Below are 21,095 nucleotides of genomic sequence, written 5' to 3' on the forward strand. Positions count from 1 at the left end.
ATGGAGTCACTACCATCTAACTTCGAATCTGGAGGTGAAGGGTGGTTGCATGAAGTCCTGGTCAAGGAGTCAGAAGTGGTCACGGTAAGGGTGGTGGAATTTTTCATTTAGTTCTGCTTCTTAAAGCCGGGTTTTTCCTAGGAGCAGGTTTCTACAGCGCGCGCAGAGTGAAAACGCTGATTGGTCAAAAAGAACCAATTAATCACGCTACGTCCACTCGTCAGTAAGAAAAGCAGTGTAACTGCTCTACAGATATCTCCTACAGAGCGCAATACGGTTCACGACAGCGCTTTACGTCGGGTGTGATTGGCCGACTGCTTCTGGAGAAGTCTCATGCGCCGCGCGTTTTGCCGATCTTCACTTTTGTGTGTTTTCTTTCCCTTCCCTTCAAACCGGAGCAAGCAGACGACAGAGTAGCTGATGCCAAGGCCATATACTATACTATAATATAGCCGCCCTGATCTGATGATCCAATCAGCGTTTTCACGCTGCACACGGCGCAAAAGTTCTACAAGGAAAACCAGGCTTTAAAGCCGGGTTTTCCTAGGAGCAGGTTTTCTGTGCCGCGTGCAACGTGAATTACCCAGCGCGACACGCCGTCCACTCGTCAGTAAGAAAAGCAGTATAACTGCTTTACAGATATCTCACGACAGCGCTTTACGTCGAGCGTGATAGGCCGACTGCTTCTGGAGGAGTCAAATGTGTCGTGCGCCGTGGTTTTGCCGATAATCTCTTCACTCGCGTGTGTGTTTTCTTTCCCTTCCCTTCAAACCGGAGCAAGCAGACGACAGAGTAGCTGATGCCAAGGCCATATACTATAATATAGCCGCCCTGATCTTATGCGCCACGCTAGGAAAACCCAAACGCGTAGCGTGATTATGTAACACGTTTCTGCCGGCGCGAAATGGTTTAATTCGGTTCACGCGGCGCAAAAAACATATTCCAGGACAATCGGGCCCCGAGACAAATGGGGGCCTAACAGAAAATGTATACTTACTTAGTATAATTTTTTCTTTTTTAAGAGGCTCCCCGAGAAAATATCTACCCCGGGGCCCCCCCGAGAAGATACGCTACGGCCCTGGTGAAACCATCTACTGTATGTTTTTTTTTGTTTTCCTCTTTGTAAGGTAAGGCGTATGTTTTTTGGTCGTGCTTTGGCAAGGAGAAGTATCACGATATGTAATGGCTGGTTATGCCAAAGCATTAAAGTTTTTAATTGTCAAGTGGCAACATTGCACAATGGCTTTTTCGAAATAAATAATGCAAACGAAGGACGTGTGTTTTGTGAGTTCCGCTTGCTTGTTGTAGTAGCAAAATCCGATCCACACCCATCCGGTGCTATCATTTCGCATCAATTATTCAACTAAGGGAAAATGGACAAGGTAAGAAACTTTCCAGCATAAAACATAATGGTACCAATCGCGTCAAGTGATTTAGTAGTTAACTAAATTTTTAAGTCGCCAAGTACTTTAAAATTTAACGTTAAGCACCGTTTAGTTGTTAAGTAATTAAGTTGATAAGTAAATAAACCGGTTTCTATTTTTTTCGGTTAAGTAGGTCTATGCGCATGTGCCAGTGGGCGTGACCTGTCACTTGGAGGTCACGCCTCACAAAAATGAAATCAGGTTGAAATTTTCGAGAATTTATTTGGTAGGGCCTCAGAAAAATAAATTGGCCCGGGGACCCATGGTACTCTTAAGACGGCCCTGCCCTGGGCTGGGATCTTCGACGGACCCCTCCAAAATGAATTTACAGTTGAAAAAAACGAAAAATGATAAAAATCGTCCCAGGCCCCTGTCAGCCATCATTTCTTGTAGTTGGCATGGACAGAAGCTATGGGGCTTCAGGGTTTCGAGGTAAGAGAAGTCGAGTCCGGAAATTAGAATTATTCAGACGACGTACTCCCAGGAGCTGAAAAAAAAATTAGATTCAAGGAAATCCGGTGTAGGTGTGTATAAGACATACGTACTCGTGTACATTGGCTTACGCAAAGGGGGGTTTGGGGTCCTTTGATCATTTGATTTGATCATTTTTGTCACACCGCGGTCATTTTCTGTACACGAGGGCTAATTAAACCGGGACCTACAATTTATTGCCGATTCCGAACGGCAGGCTTGTTTTTTATGCTCATCGAGGGGTTGGTGCGCTTACCCCTCGAGGGGGGAACTCCTTACGGTAGAAATGTTTTCTGTGGCCATGTCGCCGTTTCTGCTGTACCCCTGTGTCAGGAAAGTTTTCCGACAAGGACGAACATGGTATCTTTCATACTGAACCATCTGTAACAAAACTTTCATGTTTTCATATGTCTCCTTCATGTGGGCCCCGTAAGCGATGGGAATGGGGGGGGGGGGGGGGGTGGGTGGTTCGTTACCATTGTGCAAAAGTACTGCTTTCAAGCTGGTTTTAGAGGAATCTATGAATTAGTTCGGCTAACCCACAACAATGAAAATGCAATTGCAGAAAACTGGTGCCTGATGGACGATTTGTGACGACGGATTCAGAATCAGCATAGAAAAATACGTAAGAAACAGTACTCAGCGTCCAAGAAACAAAAACCTTGTTTACCAGTGTAATCATGAGTAGTGTACTCTGTTGCAGGGATTCTGCCGGGGGCGATTTCTCGAAATGTTTTGTATTACTCCGAACATTGGAATGTCTTTGGCCTGACCAAAGCTGTTGTGTCTTTCGTTGCAGGATAGTGACAGGGATGACAGCGTTGCAGAGAAATCGACCAAGTCGACCGATCTCGACGAGAAGAAGAAAGGCTTGTCCATGTGGATGACGTCCGTCTTCATGGCTGGAGAGATGGCTGGAATCGGGCTGCTGGCGCTACCAAACGCTCTGAAGCAATCAGGCAGGACGATTCCCGGGCAGATCCTTCTAAATTTACAGCTTGTCCCAGAACTCTGCTGCCAAAATGTGAGGGGGAGATAGTACACACAACAAGATAGGCAATTTTTTGCTACGGAACCTGTGGTCGCGAATGACTTTAATGTTTTCCACGCATGTTCATATGGAATTTAAGCCACTGGCGCCAAATAGAGCAGGAAAAAATAGTCCCACGATCCCAGAGCAACCCTTGGGGGGAGGGGAAAAAATGTTCCCCCCCCCCTCCACATAATACCGTTACGGAAAGGAAAAAATTTTTTTCCTCCCGTAATTGCCTGTGATTGGAAGGAAGAAATTTTCCCCATCGCCCCTCATGTGAGCTAGGTTACTATATTTTGGTGACTTCTGAAGTATTGCAATACATTTATCTCCTCGAATAAGTGAGTTGGCGACTTGGCGTACTGTTGGAAGAATTTTTTGTTTTTTTTGTTTTGAAGTGTACCCTGTCGTTTTGGAGGTAGAGATCTGGGATACCCTGCATAAGCTTGCTTACGTTCCATAAATACCATAACGTTGACTATAATTAACGATTTTTCCTGTATTCAGGTTGGGGAGGAGTGGCTCTCCTGCTCATTTGCTGTTTGAGCGCTCTAATTTCTGGAATATGTCTGGGAAAGTCTTGGCTGATCTTGGAAGAGCGATGGGAGGAATATCGATCCAAGTCTAGGAAGCCTTATGCAATGATAGCGAGTCGAGCCGTCGGACCCTGGATGAGGTAACGTTACCGTTACCGTTATGTACCATTCGAGCATTTCAGGTATTTGTGGAATGTCCATAAGTCAACCAAAACGTTTTTAACGTTTTTCGGGCACCAAAAAAGACAAAAAATACTACACCAAATTTCACTTATCGTTAGTCGTCAAAGTAATCCCCCCCCCATAAGTATCCGGCACCTTTTTTCCAATGTGTCTCCAGTAGCTGCGCAAAGCTCGTGGGGGGGGGGGAGTGTCCAGGGTATGAAGATGCCCTATCTGTTGGTGTATGGCCCAACAAGTATGGTGGATGATACAGTGTGTCTCTTCGACAAAAAGCAGGCATCTACAGCCGAGAATGGTGCAGAGAGCAAGACAACGAATTCGAATGGAGCGAAGGCAGGCATCTTCAGTTGCGAATGAAGCCGAGATAGACATCTTCAGCTTCGAATATAGCGAAGACATATATATCTTCATCCATGCGCGAATGTAGTGGAGGAAGGCAGATTGTGTAAAAAGGAACTAAGCGACACATAAACAGATCACTTGAGTGACCCGCTGTGCATCACTTGAGTGGCATACTACTCCCAGATCACTTAGGTGACCCGCTGTGCATCACTTGAGTGGCATACTACTCCCAGATCACTTAGGTGACCCGCTGTGCATCACTTGAGTGGCATACTACTCCCAGATCACTTAGGTGACCCGCGGCACATTTAGGAATCACTTGAGTAACGTGCGGCAGTCCTAGAGCAAGTAAGCGTCTCGCGGTGTGTTTCCTGGTCACTTAAGTGACCCGTGGTACATTTACGCACATTTGCAGATCACTTAAGTGACCCGTGGTACATTTACGCACATTTGCAGATCACTTAAGCGACCCGTGGCACATTTACGCACATTTGCAGATCACTTAAGCGACCCGTGGCACATTTACGCACATTTGCAGATCACTTAAGCGACCCGTGGCACATTTACGCACATTTGCAGATCACTTAAGCGACCCGTGGCACATTTACGCACATTTGCAGATCACTTATGTGGCAAGCGGCACAATTCCAGATCACTTAAATGACCAGCGGCACAATTCCAGATCACTTAAATGACCAGCGGCACAATTATGAATGACTTGAGTAACGTGCGTCACAGTTCCAGAGCAACTAAGCGGCCCGCTGAGCGTTTTCAGATCACTTAATCAGAGTCCCACGGCGGCACAGTTCCAGATCACTTAAGTAACATGCGGTGCAGTTATAACATAGTTAACTACATTACTCAAGTTGCTCACGACCCATTCATAGGTCATTTAAATGACCCGTAGCATAGTTCCAAGGTCAGTCAAACTGTCAGCGGCACGTTCACAGATCACTTAAGTGACGTGCTCTCTTTTGCAGATCACTTAATTAAAAGGCCCGTGCACTCCTACAGGTCGAGGACCCTCGATCTATTTGGACCTACTCTAGTGGATAATCCTTCGCACATTAAGCGTTGACATGCCTGTTGACAGGCTCTTCGCCTGGTTTTAAGAACGAGGGCATTACGCAACACTTAAGACACTTGGACAAAATGTGCTGGATGAACGATGGGGGGGGGGGAATGGCTCTGAGGACGAACAGGATGTAGTAGTAGTAGTAGTTGAAGTGAACGGCTGAAGTTGATTTTCCCAACTTTGAGGAGCGAATGCGAGCCGATCTCCTTGTTAAAAAGTCTTGCAATAGAGAGAAACAGGCCTACAACGCCACAAATATTCAATCACTACTTCTCTCACAATTTGAAACATAGATGGCAGTTCAAAAACAAAATTCACACACTATACTATATGCGCAGTCAGACTGTTAGGTACAAGCGCTTACACTTCCGGCGCTACTTAGTCGGTAGTAATGCTCGATGACCCCCGTTAAAAAGTCCCGCCACAGTGAACCTATAACGGTAAATTCTTAAATCATAACACTTCACTCATATTTAGAAAAATTAATGGCAGATGGCAGCACTACTACTCCTTAACCGAACATGCGACTCGTACACATTCCTGTACGGAATTTCTAACGAATCGGCACTTGCCGGAATGTGCGTTTTGAGTATATGCTTGGCCCTAACGTATTTATACCATCGACTTGCGCTTGTTTCGTGTTCATGCTGCCATCTGGTTTCCATTTTCTGAAGTGAAGATGGAAATGTTTTAATTGTCATGTTTTGTCAGTAACGTGTTGTAGGCCTGCCTGCTTGCTCTCTGCGGAGAGACTTGGGAGACCGGCTCACATTCGTGCCTCGAATCTGCAAAACCGCAGAAAACCAACTTCAGCCGACCATCACTGTACCGTCTATGGGGTTCGAACCTGGATCCTTAGGACGAGAGTCCAACACGATGCCCACACGACCGCGCAGCGGCCAAATCAGAGCACCAACAAATAAACAGCATTACACAGAAACAAACTTCACGTTAGGTTCTCAACACGTACACGAACATTCCGGCATATACCAATTCGTATAGCGGTGTATGGATGAAGCAGTAGTAGCTTTGTTTTGCTGTAGTTTTCTTATATTATTAGTAGTGGTTTAAGTAGTTTTCTTATCTCTAGTTACATCGTGTCCTTTTGCGTCGACTTCTCTCTTTTCGGAGTGGCAACGGTATTCCTGCTGCTCAGTGCGGAGATCGTCGGCAATCTAGCCTGGAGCGTCGGTCTTGTGCCGTGCTACTGGATACTCATACTCGGAGCTGCTCTCTGTCCCCTCATGTGGCTCGGAACACCCGAGGATTTCTGGTAAATGTGCTTCTTCGTCGACTGCTTGATATTGAATGTCCGATTTGATAGTTGGCTCCATATTCCTTCCTGAAGTGTTTTTTTTTTTAATATTCTTCTCTCGTTTAAGGCCCGCTGCGATATTGGCGCTCCTGACGACGGCGTTGGCGTCGGTTCTGCTGATCGTGGCCATGGCGAAGGACTACGCGGCCATACCAGAGAGGGTGTACGAGGCTCCGGACATACTCAGCTTTGCGCTGTCCTTCGCGACGATGCTGTTTGCATTCGGCGGGGCCGTGACGTTCCCGACGTTCCAGAACGACATGGAGAACAAGCAGCAGTACCCGAAGTCGGCGTTCCTCGCGTTCGTCGGTAACTTCCATATCGCCGATGCTTTCTTTGTCTTGCTAATCGAATGCCGCTCTGTGGCACTGATTAATTTCTGTTTTAATTACTGCTTTCTTAGTGCTGATGGTGCTGTACGTTCCGGTGTCGGTGTGCGGATACCTCACCTATGGAAGAGACCTCAACGACAACCTATTGCAGACCATACTTCCCGGTAAAGAAGGTCTGCTGATGGCCGTGAACATTCTCTTCGCGATCCATCTGTTCTTCGCGTTCCTGCTGGTGATCAACGCTCCTGCCCAAGAGCTGGAAGAAATCCTCCGGGTTCCGAAAAGTAAGAAATCGTATCGATTCTTGGTATTGAATCAACTTTCCCCCCGAACATTAATGAGACAAAACCGAGACAATTCACCTGGTTTTTAAACCACATTATATTATGTACTCCCCTGGGATAACCTAGACCGTCTCAGTCGAACTGGGACATGTCATTTAATTCGAGCGATCGAGCACATAGGTGAGCAGTGAGTAAGCAAGTTAGCTTCTGTTCTGAGCAAGAGGGAGGGTTGGGGGGGGGGCTAAATACACATAAGAAAGTGAGTGAGCGAGCTAATACGTGTTTAAGCGTGTCAGTGAAAAACTAAGGTGAGCTACGTAGGGATCGACTCAATCGGCTTGTGAGTGAGCAAGTTAGTTACCGAGCGCGTGAGTGAGCAAATGCGTGAGTAAATGAAGAAGTGGGTGAGAGAGTGATTCAGTAAGTGGTGAATGACTTGCTGACTTATATACTGGCCGTATTCACAGACAGGGGTTTGAACACTAATATAAGGGCACGAACATAGTTCGCGCTGGTTTCCGATTTCGTGAGTCGGCACCGTTACGGATTGGTTAAAAACCTGAATTCAAAGTTTTTTAACCAATCCGAAACGAAGCCGGCTCACAGAATCAGAAACCATCGTCCGCTATGGTTTTCACTGGCACATTTTTCGATTCTGACAGTCGGCGTGCTGCGGATTGGTTAAAAAAAAAAAAATCTGCATTTCAGGTTACTTTGAACAGTCCGTAGCAGCACGCCGACTTTCAGAATCGGAAAATTTGCTTACACTGCATTTGTACCCTAAGATTATTGTTTAAACCCTGTCGGCGACTACGGCCGTCACTCGGCCACTTATCCACCCACTCAATTAGTCAGTCACTCGTTTACTGACTCTTAGTCATTTTTACTCGCGTATTTGCTCACCCACCGCACCCAATCGCTCATGCATCTACTCACTTGCTCACTAACTAACTTGTTTACTTATTCACTTACGTACACCACTGTGATGGTCGAGTGGTCATAGGGACGGACTCCACTGTCGCCCCGGTGGTGGTCAGTTGAAGTTGGTTCTATGTGGTTTCAAACTTCAAAGCACGTTTGTGAGTCGACCTTCCCGTTAAAAAAGTCTCGCTACCGAGAGAAACAGGCCTATAACATGATTATTAAAGCATCACACTTCATTCATAGTTTGAAAAATTAATAACAGATGGCCGCACTGAACAAGCATTACACAAAAACAAACTTCACGTCAGGTTCACTATATACCCCAGTAGCACATCAATATAGAACGACGTAGAGATTTCGATACCGTTCGACGTCGTTTACCGATATCGTTCTACGTAAAAATGGCATATATTTGTCTGTATAGTTCGACCTGGAGAAATCCGACGTCGAACTATATCTGACCCCGACACCGTTCGACGTCGTTTACCGATGTCGTTCTACGTAAAAATGGCATATATTTGTCTGTATAGTTCGATGTAGCGAATCCGACGTCGAACTATCTCTCTCCCGAGACCGTTCGACGTCGTTTACCGATGTCGTTCTACGTAAAAATGGCATATATTTGTCTGTATAGTTCGATGTAGCGAATCCGACGTCGAACTATCTCTCTCCCGAGACCGTTCGACGTCGTTTACCGATGTCGTTCTACGTAAAAATGGCATATATTTGTCTGTATAGTTCGATGTAGCGAATCCGACGTCGAACTACATCTCTCCCGAGAACGTTCGACGTCGTTTACCGATGTCGTTCTACGTAAAAATGGCATATATTTGTCTGTACAGTTCGATGTAGCGAATCCGACGTCGATATAAAAATGTCATACATTTGTCGACGTAGTTTGACGTTTACGATTACGTTAGCTATGATTTGTTATTACAATATAAAACATGTCGCACATTTCTATTTCGAGAAGTCGGCCCTTTCTTCATCCTGCGGCACACTTAAATTCAAATAAAATAGAAAAATAATTTTTTGTTATGATTGTCACAAAATATGTTTTAAATAACTATTTACTATAATGGGTCACAAAAAATAAATTCAAAAACTCATTCTGCTGTTAATTTAATGTTAAATCCAAGTTAATACAGTTTACAATGTCTGCTTTTTCTAGGTTGAATTTTGAGCAGGGATAGGTTTAAATATCTTCTTGTAAGACTTATCATTTGTAATAGATTTCAGCGTTCCATAGTATCAAATGAAATGCAAAAAAGATTGCTTTCCATAAATATGATAACGTATGATAAAACAAGAACAGAGGTATTTCTATATGCCTTTTTTTTGTGCAATTCTTGAAAATTCTTCCATTAAGTAATAACAGGAATGAACCATGGCCAATATTTTTAAAAAAAAACTATTGCTTTTTTTCTCTCAAAATTGCTCAGTTTCCCCTCTTACACATACATCTAATTTGAAAAAAAGAATTAAATTCCTCGCACTTAAGTACTCAGATACTTTGACCTTTGAAGACCGGACACACCCCGCTTCCCATCTCATAGAGGTATCGAAGCGTTCCCGGAGGATGGGTGTATAGTACTCAGATATACAATATCTGCGGCTTCAGACTTCTTTTAAAAATTAATCTGATAATTTCCTTAAAAAATGTTTATGGCATAACTACAATTCTCACGTAGCACACTAGTTGAAAAACTCTGATGCATAAGTTCTAGTTACATTCAGAATTCAGTTTCTATACGAAACACTTATGTGTTCTGAATGTAAAAAATAGAACTTACTGCTACAAAAAGTAAGTGTAACAATAGTGAGCCAGTTCAAAATATTTAATGTTATTTTTAATATTTGAAATAATTATTTGTATAATAATTTATTATAATTCAAACTCATCTGTTATTGTTATTAGATCAAATTTTGACTGCTAAGAATTATATAAATAAAATATTTACAGTCCATATAGCAGTAAATGGCCACCCAGATATTGAATGAAAACAATGAAAAATATGCAATAGGCTTGACAAAATTGTAAAAAGAAACATCACTGAAAAATATTATAAGTGGAATAGGTCTCTGGTATAATTTAAAATGAAAATTTGACTTTCTTGTATTCTTTCACAGGTGATATTTTTTATCCACAGAAAAACAAGGTGCTGCTCTTTCGATTTCAACTGTGGGAAATAATGCAATAATATCTGGACGTATTATGTAGACACATAATTTTGTACATGAACAAAACGCCTATTATTTCCTGTCAAACTCAAAAACCTTGAGCAATTATTTTTTTTATTTCTTGAAACAGGCATATAGTTATAGGTATTTTTGAGAGAGCTTTTATTTTTTTTAATTTTTATTATTTATTTTATTTTTATTTTGAGTTTTATTTTTTTATTTATTCTTTTCTTTTCCAATTCTTGCTTTTTCTGTTTTCTCTAAGCTTCATTTTTTTTATATTTAAGCATTCGAGAAGTTGCTTCTGCAGGAATTTAGTCTCATTATTTTTTTTTTGTCTTAATATCTGTATGTAGATAGAAAAGAATTCTCTTAAAAGATATAGTATGTTTGAAAGCAAAATGTATTTAAGATTGTTCACAGAGAAGGGTATCACTTCAGCAAGATTGGTAGGCCTGATTACAATGTCACATGTCATACAATTTAAATAATGTGAAAATGATTGACCCTAGAGTAGGCCACCCTTTCAACTTCATGTGCAATTTGTTTAACGTCTTTAAAGCACAATCAATTTTGTATTTAGAATATGAAATTATTACTCTTAGTGCAAAATGAAATGTCTTGCTTTGACTGATTATTGGCATCCTTTTTCCACCTATTTTTTTTTTTTCAAAACCAGCTTGGACACCGAACGGCAACTGAAAGAATATAGCTTGGTATATGGTAAAAAAAGCTACAGAGTTTTCTCATAACTTTTGATATATATTTTTTAAAAGTTGAAAAAGGAAGCCTATTACTGGCGTACTTACCTCACACTATATACGTACAGGATTCTAGAAATTCAGGCCATTTGAACACACCACCAATAATTTTAAATGCATTTTATATGATCTGTTCAAATAAAACTAGTTCCAGTTTTCTGGGGATTAAATGAAGAGAGCAAAGATAAAGCGAGCACAAATAGAATTATTAGACATTATTTAATATTGCTCCATATACAAGTTCTTAAAGAGATATTTTCAAATATTGATAAATTTTTTTAACACAGCTGCAAACTTTTTATTACACATGGAACAGGGTGCTTCATGCCAGCAAAAAATTTCAGCAATCTTATGTTTCAGACAAAACCTATAAAACATTGAAAATACATTTCTTTTAATTTATTGAATATTGAGAATATTTTGATAGTAGCCTACATTAGAGAAATATATTTTATGAGTATAATTTGCAGGTGCAACTTTACACTGGCTCAAGCCGCCGCCCCCCCCCCCAACAATATTTCATGAAATCATGATAATTTTAAATAGGTATATATTGAAATGTTGAGCTGGTGTCCCACCAATATCTTTGATAACTTTATGGTGTGAAAAAATCATATTCTCTAACATCAAAATAATCTCTCAGACCAATCACACGAATACCACAAAAAATAATAGCTACTGATACATTTGCAATGGATGTTGGAAATGTTTTGCATCAGCGGGTGTTCATCTTGAGCTTCACGTTAAAAAAATCTGATTTCTGGATTGATTTGGACTTTCTAAACAGTGACTGAAATTTACTGGATGACTCTTAGCCGAACAAATTCAGTTTTATAGAATGAAAATAAGACAAAATGTAGTAAAAAAATTACAAACTATGTGTGTGTGCATATACAAGAATATACTCAGATCTTGCTTTAAATCTTGATCTTTTGTAGAGGTCAAGATTTAAAGCAATGTTTTGTTCATTTGATAAACTAATTTTCAGGTTGTATGAATTGTCTATATTAAAAATATTGATAATTAATTTTCACTCTAAATTGTTCAAAACATGGTTTTTGAAATGAAAATTAATGCAGAAGCTCCACTAATTTTTGCTCAAGTCTCCACAATCACATTTTCAAAAACCTAAGCACAGTTGCAGCAGGAAAAACTGTAATTTAAAAAAAAACAACACATTTATACTGTACTTATGAATATTCTTTACATTGTATCCTGAAATTTGATTTTACTCCTTATTTTATTGTAAGTTATATAAATAGTCTGCAATTGTACACATAAACTACAAACAAATGCACCACTTTGAAACCATTTTGTGTACAATTCAAATTATTTTTATTTCTTTTAGTTGTGTATGGAGACCTATGCTTGGACTTTTCATGTCAAGGTTTTATGAACTGTAAAAACAGATTATTTCAATGTAGCAAGGCCATATATATGATATGAGGGATATTCCAACTCAGCAATATTTCCTTCATGACAACCCTGTATAGCAATCAGCTGCACAATCACACTCCGAGAATAATCGTTCAATGCATTAACTTCATATATACTGTACATCTTAAATTATATTACAAATTATACAAAATTACCATCATTATTGTAGGAATTGTCTATACTAAAAATATTTGATAATTAATTTTCACTAACTTTTTCAAGGTTGTGTTATACAAGTTTACCATTTTAACCACATTTGCCCCCATGGCAGTTGAACAAGGGCGTAGCGAGGGGGGGGGGGACTTGGGGGTCTGGTCCCCCCCCCCCCGAAATGTGAGAAAATGACCGAAAAAAGGGAAAAAGATGGCCAAATCCATTGTTCTGTCACTTTGGTTCCCCCCCCCCCCCCCGAACGAAATTTCTGGCTAGGCCGCTGCAGTTGAACATCAGTTTCCAACAGATTAGAACGCATGTTGATTCCTTTTTTTCTGATACAACTTTTATTTAAAATAATAAAATATCATAAAAGGTAAAATTCCAATTTAATGGTATTTAAAGAAAAAGAAAAATACTTACCGTTGCACATGATTTATTGGTGGAATAGTGCGAGACGACAGCATGGTATCATTATATAGGGAATTATCATTGTATCGCAGTTTCATTGTGTCATGTTTAACTCCTAGAAAAATTCCAAATAGGTACATGTGGTATAAAAATTTCAAAGTATACATTTGCTTATTAATATTTCACGAACATACTTTGAACAATTTTAATCATAGCCCCTTGCATATAGAGTGGAAAGGGGAGCTGAAAAAGAATGTAATCACTGTTCACTTACATTAGAAATATACTACACAGAACCACATAAAAAATCCTGCTCTGAGCGATTATGGGTCCAGATTAGTATATCAGAGGCTCCATGATCTATATATAAGTTAATGGGTTAATAAATATTTTCAACATCACCAAGTAGGCATGCCCCCTCTTTACATCTTGAAGATGGCCCCCAGACAGGAATCTGGTAAGGTACCCCCAAATGGCGTATTCACAAAGAGGCTAAGTGAGCTATAGCTCAAGGCGAAAATTTCAAAGGGGCTGCAAATTTAAGGAATGACTGGTCAAGTAGTCAACTGGTCATGTCATTCAACCTTCCCACTCTACCAAGAGATCATGGAACTAAGTCACTATGCAGCAAAAAGAATGTGCAAGTACATGAGTAACAGTGTGTGCAAGCATAGGAGTAACAAAAAGTGATTTAGAGGGTGTGAATATGGGAGTGACCTGGAGAGAGCAAGAAATTGGGTGAGTGTGTGACAAAATGATCAGGGTTGTAGTGATTTAAATCAGCAGTTTAAATCATGATTTAAATCAATTTTTTTCAGATGTGAAAAATTATCTGTTGTAATTGAATAAAATTATTTATGCAGCTCTAAAGTGATTTAAATTGTTATTAGATTATTTTAAATATCAATTAATTTAAATGTATTTTCAAATATTTTTATATTATAATGTATATTATAAGTTGACTTAGAAAATCAAAAATTGCATGGCGATGAATGGATGGATAATGAATAAATTCTGTGTGTTATCAAATAGTGTGGTAAAGCCATCTATGTTGATACTATTGACACATCTGACTTATCACATGCTGGAAATTATTTAGCAAATATGGTTTTTAGTTCAGTGAAGTCAACAGAAGAAAACTTCATATGTAACATATCAAATTTTGTTACTGCAAATATGGTTTCATCCAGAAAGACCCTGGATGAAAAGCTTGGCTTTTTGGGACTTACATATTGCTACAGTGCCCACATTTTAAACTTGTTAGTCGAAGATTTGGTTAAAACTGATGTAACAAAGCATGTTACAAGTATATTTAGAGCGATATGTGATTTGTAAACATGCTAACTACAGCCAAATCATTGGCTGGGGGTCAGGTTTGTTAGTGTGTATAAGCATGGGATTGGCTTAAAGAGCAATGAACTAGGCTGCGAGGCAAAAAAAAAGAACAACATAGAGTGTGCAAGCATGAGAGTGACCTAGAGAGTAAGGAATGTGGCCAGAGACAAAAGGAGTTACATTGTTATTGATGAAATATTTTAACACTGTATAGAATAGTGTGCCAAGACCAAAGAGCGATATTTTTATATAGCCAATTATCACATTGTGTTGAAGTTTCAGTCAAGTTTAACTCATAGCATGTAAAATTTCAAATAAGTATATACTATAGATTTCAAATAAATTTCCATGTTCATATTTGATTTATTACGTACATACTTTAAACAATTTTAAGCATGCCCCCTTGCATTCAGGGAAAAGGGGGGCATGATGATTGAATTCTGTCATGACAAAATTCAATAACTTTAATTTCTACATAAAAATATAATTCATATAAAATATACATAATATTATACAAAAGTTTACTTCAGAGAACATAAAAACCCCTGCCCTGATAGCCCACGGGTGAGGCTTAGGATACAAAATGGCGAAAAATCGGGCCTGTAAATAGGCTGGGGCATCGAGCCAAATGGAGCCTCACAAAAAATATGTTTACTTATTTTGCAACCTTTTAACAGGGACCCCAAGACGGAACGCTACGACCTTGCCCAGCCCATGATCATTCAGTTTGACATGAAAATTATTGACAAGAAAAAAATATTGAGGGGGCTGAAAATCCCTAATCATCCCGTAGGCAGGAGGAATGGTGTGTGGTATTGTGTATATTCGTGAATATGGGTTGGGGGCTCAGCACAAAATTTATAGGGAGCGCTCAACATGGCTCATCACAAGGGTGGGGCTGACAGCCCCCCCCCCCCCCGGGGAAAATACCATCATTTTTGATTTTTCCATGCTATGAATACAGAAGGGCCCCAGATCTTAGTCTAAGCGCCCTACCCCTGGATATGGGCCAAGGGCGTAGCGGGGGGGGGACGCCCCAGATGTGGGCCATAGGAGCTCAAATAGCCTCAGCTCCAAGGTTACGGCACGTACGGCTCAAGAGAGAGTGCCGTGACAACCCTTATTTATTTTTTTACATTGTAAATTCACTACAGGGGGCCCATGTTAACCTGATCTAAGGGCCCGCCAAAGATCACAGCCCAGCAGGAGGGAACGGATTTATCAAAAACTGCGGTAAAAAAAAAAATAAATAAACATTGACAATATCTAATACTTGGAAAATTTATCATACAGTTCGATAGGAATAGTGAAATAATGCTTACCTTTTCTCTAAACGCTGTCTTCGGCGTCAACTGTTTCGTTAATAAACAATAAAAGCGCCGGCCTTCGCAGCTTGTAACTAACGCTGTGCTTTCAAAATGGCCGGCTTTGTTGATGCTTACTGACAGGGAAGACGGGAGGGGAGAAACGCGTAGTGTCCTATACCGTTCTTTGTCGTTGTCGGTCGTTATAAATGGCAAGTGCGACGTTATGATGGGCGAAAAATTTAGATTATTTCAAAAGAAACAAATTATCGTTTAAGATATTCTCCTTCGAAACGAAATGCTGTAAAAGTGAGAGTAAAACTATTTTAGAGAAAAAAATGAAGGTATTTTGGCGTTTACCGACTGAATACATTTTTACTATACCGTTCGGTATCGGACACGTAGAAATTTCCGACCTCTTGCGACGCTCGGTATCCACTCGACGAACCGGCGTCGCATCGACGTCGATCCGACGCATGCCGATACCGTTGTGCTACTGGGGTATACAGTGAAACCTGTATAAAACGGAAGGCCAAGCATGGCCCAGGGATTCTTCGACCACCAGCTTATATCTCTTCATTGAGACAGAGCGACGGGCCATGATCTGGTTAGGAGGGCGAAGTCATTTTCTGACAGACTTGCTCTCTCAGTCACTCACTTTCTCGTTCACTCGCTCGCTTATCCATCCTCCAACTAACTTACCGACTTTGCCGGTTACTCAACGACAATTTGTTGGATATGGATTTTCCTGTTGAAGAACTGTTGGCGGTGAACAAGCCTGCAATATCACCAACTCCAAATACGTATAGAGGGTTTTACAGTGACAACCTGATCGTTTTGCTTCCTTTTACAGGGTTTGGCCTACAGCGTTGCGTCGTGAGATCAGCCATGATGTTCGTGATCATATTCATCGCCCTGTCGGTACCAATGTTCGGTAAGGTCCTGAACCTCGTCGGGGCATCGACGGTGACGCTCACGACTTTCGTCTTCCCACCGGCTCTCTACATCCTGCTCAACAATCAGCACAGTCCAGAATGGCCAATAAGGTAAGTGCTCGTTGCATTTTAGTTATCAACGCGCAAATTAAGAGGCAATCGACATTGTGTGATTCGCCTTTTTCTTCTCATCTCTCTCTCTCCTAGGAGTATACCGACGTACGAAACGGCGTACCTGTGTGGGATCATAGCGATAGGCATCGTCGGCGGTGCCATCTCGACTTACGCGTCCGTCAAAGACATAGTGCAGGATTCGGCTTTCACTCCTCCATGTTACATCAACATGACATCTGCGGATGAACCTCCGAAAGTCTAGAACGTGTCGATGTTGCACTCAGAAATCGTGATATAGACAAAACGTGAAACAATGTACTTTGCTCACGCATGTTTGATAAGAATTGTGTACTCAGAGACAATGGGCATCATGTCATCATCTATATACGTCTACTCCAACGAATTGGCGTGATTCGGAAGATGTAGCCAATGTATTCCAAGAGGGAACCAGATTTCTCTGTAACGAAACTCATTCGAATATATTTATTACATCTGTTAATGAATGAGGTATTGTATAGCTAAACATTTTTTGTCATAATCAGCGCATATAGATCCTAGAGCAGGGATTCTCAAACTGCGCTCCTCGAACCTTCGTCAGGGGCACCGCAGAACGGTTGGATATAACCGTCACCGTCTTATAATTAGTGTACATTATGCGGCTCACTCTGGTAAAAAAAGTACTCTTCAAAAATACGGCCACTCAGAACGGGGTGCCTCCCGTTAGGATACCCGGTGCGATCATCAATGGCAGGAACCAGTAATGGTTACGAGCCGGCTTCACGCTCTCAGGAGGCAACCTCTCACATACATACTTTTTCTTTTATTCATATACCCCTTTCATACCTTACATATTTGCGTACTTACACTTGACAATCATAGCGCCAGATCTCATCATGTAGACTCTATCGACACGAAGCCCCGGGCTATGGATCAAGGTTGCCCTGGTACCACGGACAGCTCTGCTAGATTCTGGGAGTAGTCGCATTTTTGAACACCATACTTGAAAGCTTTATTTCTTTACTTAGTTGTCTGGCACCCCTTTCATTTGATTGTCACCCGTGGCCTCCTTAGAACATTCCAGGACGCCATATGGCTCCAGGTTGAAAAACATTGGATTATCGTCTAGTGTAGTGATTCTCAACGTTTGGAAGCCCGCGGCCCGGTTGATTTTTTTATGTAAGTGGTGGCCCGGTCATATGGATGCCTAATGGGGAGGGGGTATAAATTAATCGGTGAGCATTCACTGCCCGGCGGTTGAGAAACGCTGGTCTAGTACGTACTCGTAAAGCAAATAAATCGGCTCTGCGATCTTTCACGAGAAAACTGTTGCTTATAATATAGAGCCACTCGGAACGAGTTACCTCCCGTCGGATATTCCTTGGAATACCCGGCGCGATCATCAATGGCAAGAACCAATTACGGTCACGACGGTAACAACGGGGGGGGGGGCGAAGGCACGAATTTCCTGAGACGGCCATTGTGTGATTCTCAACTTGTGGAACTAGGATGTTATAAGCGGGCCCGAATCCAGGGAAGAGGGGGGAAGTCCTATAATCCCACGAATTCACACAATTGGTCATCCCTCCCCGACACGTCGCCCTGCCGACGGTAGAAAATTTATCGAAAAGGAAGTCATGACCTATATATAGAATAGATAATCTATCACCCGTGGAGGCTTTCCTTCTTTCAAACCCAGCACAACTTCGGTCTATCACCACGGACAATTTACTACCGAGTGTGACACGTGCAACCCCCCCCCCCCCCCCGTGCTCTGGTGCACGGCAAAGAGTCCTTTTTACTTTTTCCTTGCCTAGCTCCGGGGATTTTCGTGCTACAGGTGCCATTCCAACGCTATTTAGGGTTTTTCAGTATGGAGATCGCATTCCAATACAAAAAACTTGGTGTTGCCATTTGATATTTTCGAAATTTTCTCACTGTAACCGTAACTATTAGAGTGACACTGTTGTTTTCCATATCATTCTTGAGCGCATACCTCAAAATACCTCATGCCAAAATTTCATTCAGTTTCTGTGAATGGTATGATAGCTAGGGGCCCATATGTCGCGCGGGATAGTTTTTTTATAATCACTCCGTACATTAGATCAGTCGATTTCACCTTTGATGCTAGGGGGGGCCGCACGCCCCCCCCCCCCGTATCTCCACCCGTGTTCAGCTTTGTTGCTATGTTTTTCAGGAGTAAATTTCCCCCTTCACTTTCGCCATACGTGCGCGCGCGTGTTTTTTTATCTATCTCTTCAATGAGTGGAGATCCGGACTACTGACGCCATCTATCGGCAAAATGTTAGTCTAAGAGCTATTCTCGGCTACGGTATATATCCCCCCCCCCCTCCGTGATTGAAAATAAACAAATTATTTGAACCCGTTACATATGATGATCGGACATTTAATCATGACTAATATGGGACATTGAGATGGTCAATCATGAAATTCTTTATACAACATGCATTTGTTATGTGCGTGTATATATTATACTGTATGTTACTGCCAAAGCCGGAAGTGCGGCCAATTCGTGAAAGGGCTGAGAGTTTTGGCCAAAGTTCGATCTACAGAAATGTTTCGGGTTTTGACAGGCCAATACATTTATTCATCGCCAACGGGCGATACATGGTTACATGTGTGGCTATATATAGTAGCTGTATTGGATTAGTACCATGTGACGAGAGAGGGGAAAGAGAAATTTGAGAGGAGAAAATAATTTATATACTATAATAATAATACATAGACACAAAGTTTTTTCAGTCTAATTTTGAAAAAAAAAAATCAAAAAAGGATGCACATCGTGTGACTGCGGTTTGATGGGTTACGTGGACATTATTATCATGAAAAAATATACCAACTTGGCGATGACCTCGAATCATATCTTTTGTTATCGGACTTGGGCCATTAATCTTTAGAGCGGTGGGCCATGTTCTGGCTAAGAGCAGGGCCGTCTTAAGAGCATCATGGGCCCCCGGGCCAAGTGATCTTCCTGAGGCCCTACCAGGCAAATTCTCTAAATATCAACCGGATTTCATTTTTGTGGGGCCCCTCTTCTCTTGACGCCCCCGGGTGAGCCCATGCCTTAAGACGGCACTGGCTAATAGGAGAAGGCCCAGGGATCTTCTGCCATTTCGCGAACTGGCTGGCCAAAACGCGAATTTCGGACACTGGCCGGGTCACCAAAAAAAAAAATTACCGACTTCCAAAAAAAAAGCTTTAATTATCAGATGTTGGTTAAACAGCCACAAAGGATATTTTCTTTCGATATTCTAATTTTTAATATAAAATACGCGGATTAGGCCGCCGATTAATAATCTACTTGTTATTGAAAGATAGAGCCACTCAGAACGAGTTACCTCCCGTCGGATATTCCTTGGAATACCCGGCGCGATCATCAATGGCAAGAACCGATAATGGTTACGAGCCGGCTTCACGCTCAGGAGGCAACCCCTCACGTCATCATCGTGGTTTGGGTTGCGAGAGTTCGAAGACACGAACTCGTAAATCATACTATAGAAATGATCCTATGAAGTATGATCTTAACAATTCACATTTCAGGAAACTATATATAAAACAATAACGTATAAAAATATCAACAGTTGTTCAGTTGCAGCGTTTCAGATTTTTTCTAAAGATAGAGAAAACTGTGCATATATAATATTGATAATCACATCATTACCAATGTGAGAAACATTTATGTTATTGCATTTTTCATATCTAGAACCAAAGCTAATTATGTGCCATGCGTTCAGCCAAAACAACAGATGGCGCTAACCTAAAATATATCATTATATTGCTGCGCACCCTCTGTTGGCGGGTTTAAGCGTGAGAAAGTTGATAAGAAAGGGGCTTTCCTATCTTGAAGGGGACGTATTCAGTTTCACCTCGTGGGGGGGGGGGGGGGGGGGTTTGGATTTAATGAAAGATACAGGAGAGCCAATTTTGAAATATTTGAAAAAAACTTATTAAAACCCATTATTTTAAAAATCTTGAGAATTTGGAGTTCCTCTTCCAACACTACCCAAGAATTTCATATTTCCACATTTTGTGTTGGAAAATGAAGTTCATATGACCAAGTAGTAGCTTCCAAAAAAAAAAGACTATCATCGATTTACTCGTGGTATCTACGGATATAGTAGACGAAACTAATGAAGCAAACTCATAAGGGGAAAGGCACTTCCCTCATTCCTCCATAATATACAGCATACAAGCTGGATTCCATACTCAAAACTGACTACCTTTAGGTAATTTATTGTAAATAAGCCATCAAAGTGTGGTCAAGAAACTCTTGTGTTTTCTATTTGATCGTATATAATCATGAAGTGTATTTACTTTAGTACTTTGTTATCTTCCCAGACCGAAACCAGGCCTCCGAAACGGGGAATAATCTCTCCTTCCGGAAAGAAAATGAAAAGTGATGCATGAAAGTAAACAAGAAATCAATAACAAATACTAAAGTTTCTACTAATATTCATTCATACACGGGAAATTGTACATTATTGTGAAAACGCTGTCTATGGAAAATGACCAAGGGACTGTTTATCA

The 21,095-nt window shown here is 41.1% G+C and overlaps 2 protein-coding genes, 1 long non-coding RNA gene, 1 other non-coding gene and 1 pseudogene across 4 annotated transcripts; 2 read left to right on the forward strand and 3 right to left on the reverse strand.

Moving 5' to 3' along the window:
* On the forward strand, positions 1-8,791 carry LOC149070787 (proton-coupled amino acid transporter 3-like). Its single transcript, XM_089248807.1, has 7 exons — positions 1-84; positions 2,695-2,854; positions 3,436-3,604; positions 6,155-6,337; positions 6,447-6,688; positions 6,783-6,995; positions 8,658-8,791. Exons 1-7 carry the CDS (start codon positions 1-3, stop codon positions 8,789-8,791), a joined length of 1,185 nt encoding a protein of 394 aa, XP_089104933.1.
* A 2,281-nt stretch (positions 8,792-11,072) lies between these two features.
* Positions 11,073-15,964, reverse strand: LOC149070788 (uncharacterized). Its single transcript, XR_016194992.1, has 3 exons — positions 15,520-15,964; positions 12,875-12,977; positions 11,073-11,228 (listed from the first exon to the last, which is right to left on the reverse strand). It is a non-coding gene; the product is annotated as an uncharacterized LOC149070788 (long non-coding RNA).
* Positions 15,965-16,360: 396 nt separating this feature from the next.
* On the forward strand, positions 16,361-17,047 carry LOC149070789 (uncharacterized). The gene is made up of 2 exons (XM_089248314.1): positions 16,361-16,547; positions 16,644-17,047. Exons 1-2 carry the CDS (start codon positions 16,390-16,392, stop codon positions 16,810-16,812), a joined length of 327 nt encoding a protein of 108 aa, XP_089104440.1. The 5' UTR covers positions 16,361-16,389; the 3' UTR covers positions 16,813-17,047.
* A 203-nt stretch (positions 17,048-17,250) lies between these two features.
* Positions 17,251-17,353, reverse strand: LOC149070790 (small nucleolar RNA U3; annotated as a pseudogene).
* A 2,534-nt stretch (positions 17,354-19,887) lies between these two features.
* On the reverse strand, positions 19,888-20,091 carry LOC149070791 (small nucleolar RNA U3). The gene has a single exon (XR_016195005.1). It is a non-coding gene; the product is annotated as a small nucleolar RNA U3 (small nucleolar RNA).
* Between the last annotated feature and the right edge of the window lie 1,004 nt (positions 20,092-21,095).

Source organism: Pholcus phalangioides, unplaced genomic scaffold (genome assembly GCF_987345545.1).
Source record: "Pholcus phalangioides strain wild (caught in Gottingen) unplaced genomic scaffold, Ppha-v1.0 ptg000020l_1, whole genome shotgun sequence".
In the NCBI taxonomy this organism is placed as follows: Eukaryota; Metazoa; Arthropoda; class Arachnida; order Araneae; family Pholcidae; genus Pholcus; species Pholcus phalangioides.

Coding starts and splice junctions, on each gene's coding strand:
- LOC149070787 (XM_089248807.1), top strand. CDS start 1: ATGGAGTCACTACCATCTAACTTCGAATCTGGAGGTGAAGGGTGGTTG. Junction 2,855..3,435: donor AAACGCTCTGAAGCAATCAG/GCAGGACGATTC, acceptor TCCTGTATTCAG/GTTGGGGAGGAGTGGCTCTC. Junction 6,689..6,782: donor GGCGTTCCTCGCGTTCGTCG/GTAACTTCCATA, acceptor CTGCTTTCTTAG/TGCTGATGGTGCTGTACGTT.
- LOC149070789 (XM_089248314.1), top strand. CDS start 16,390: ATGATGTTCGTGATCATATTCATCGCCCTGTCGGTACCAATGTTCGGT. Junction 16,548..16,643: donor AGTCCAGAATGGCCAATAAG/GTAAGTGCTCGT, acceptor TCTCTCTCCTAG/GAGTATACCGACGTACGAAA.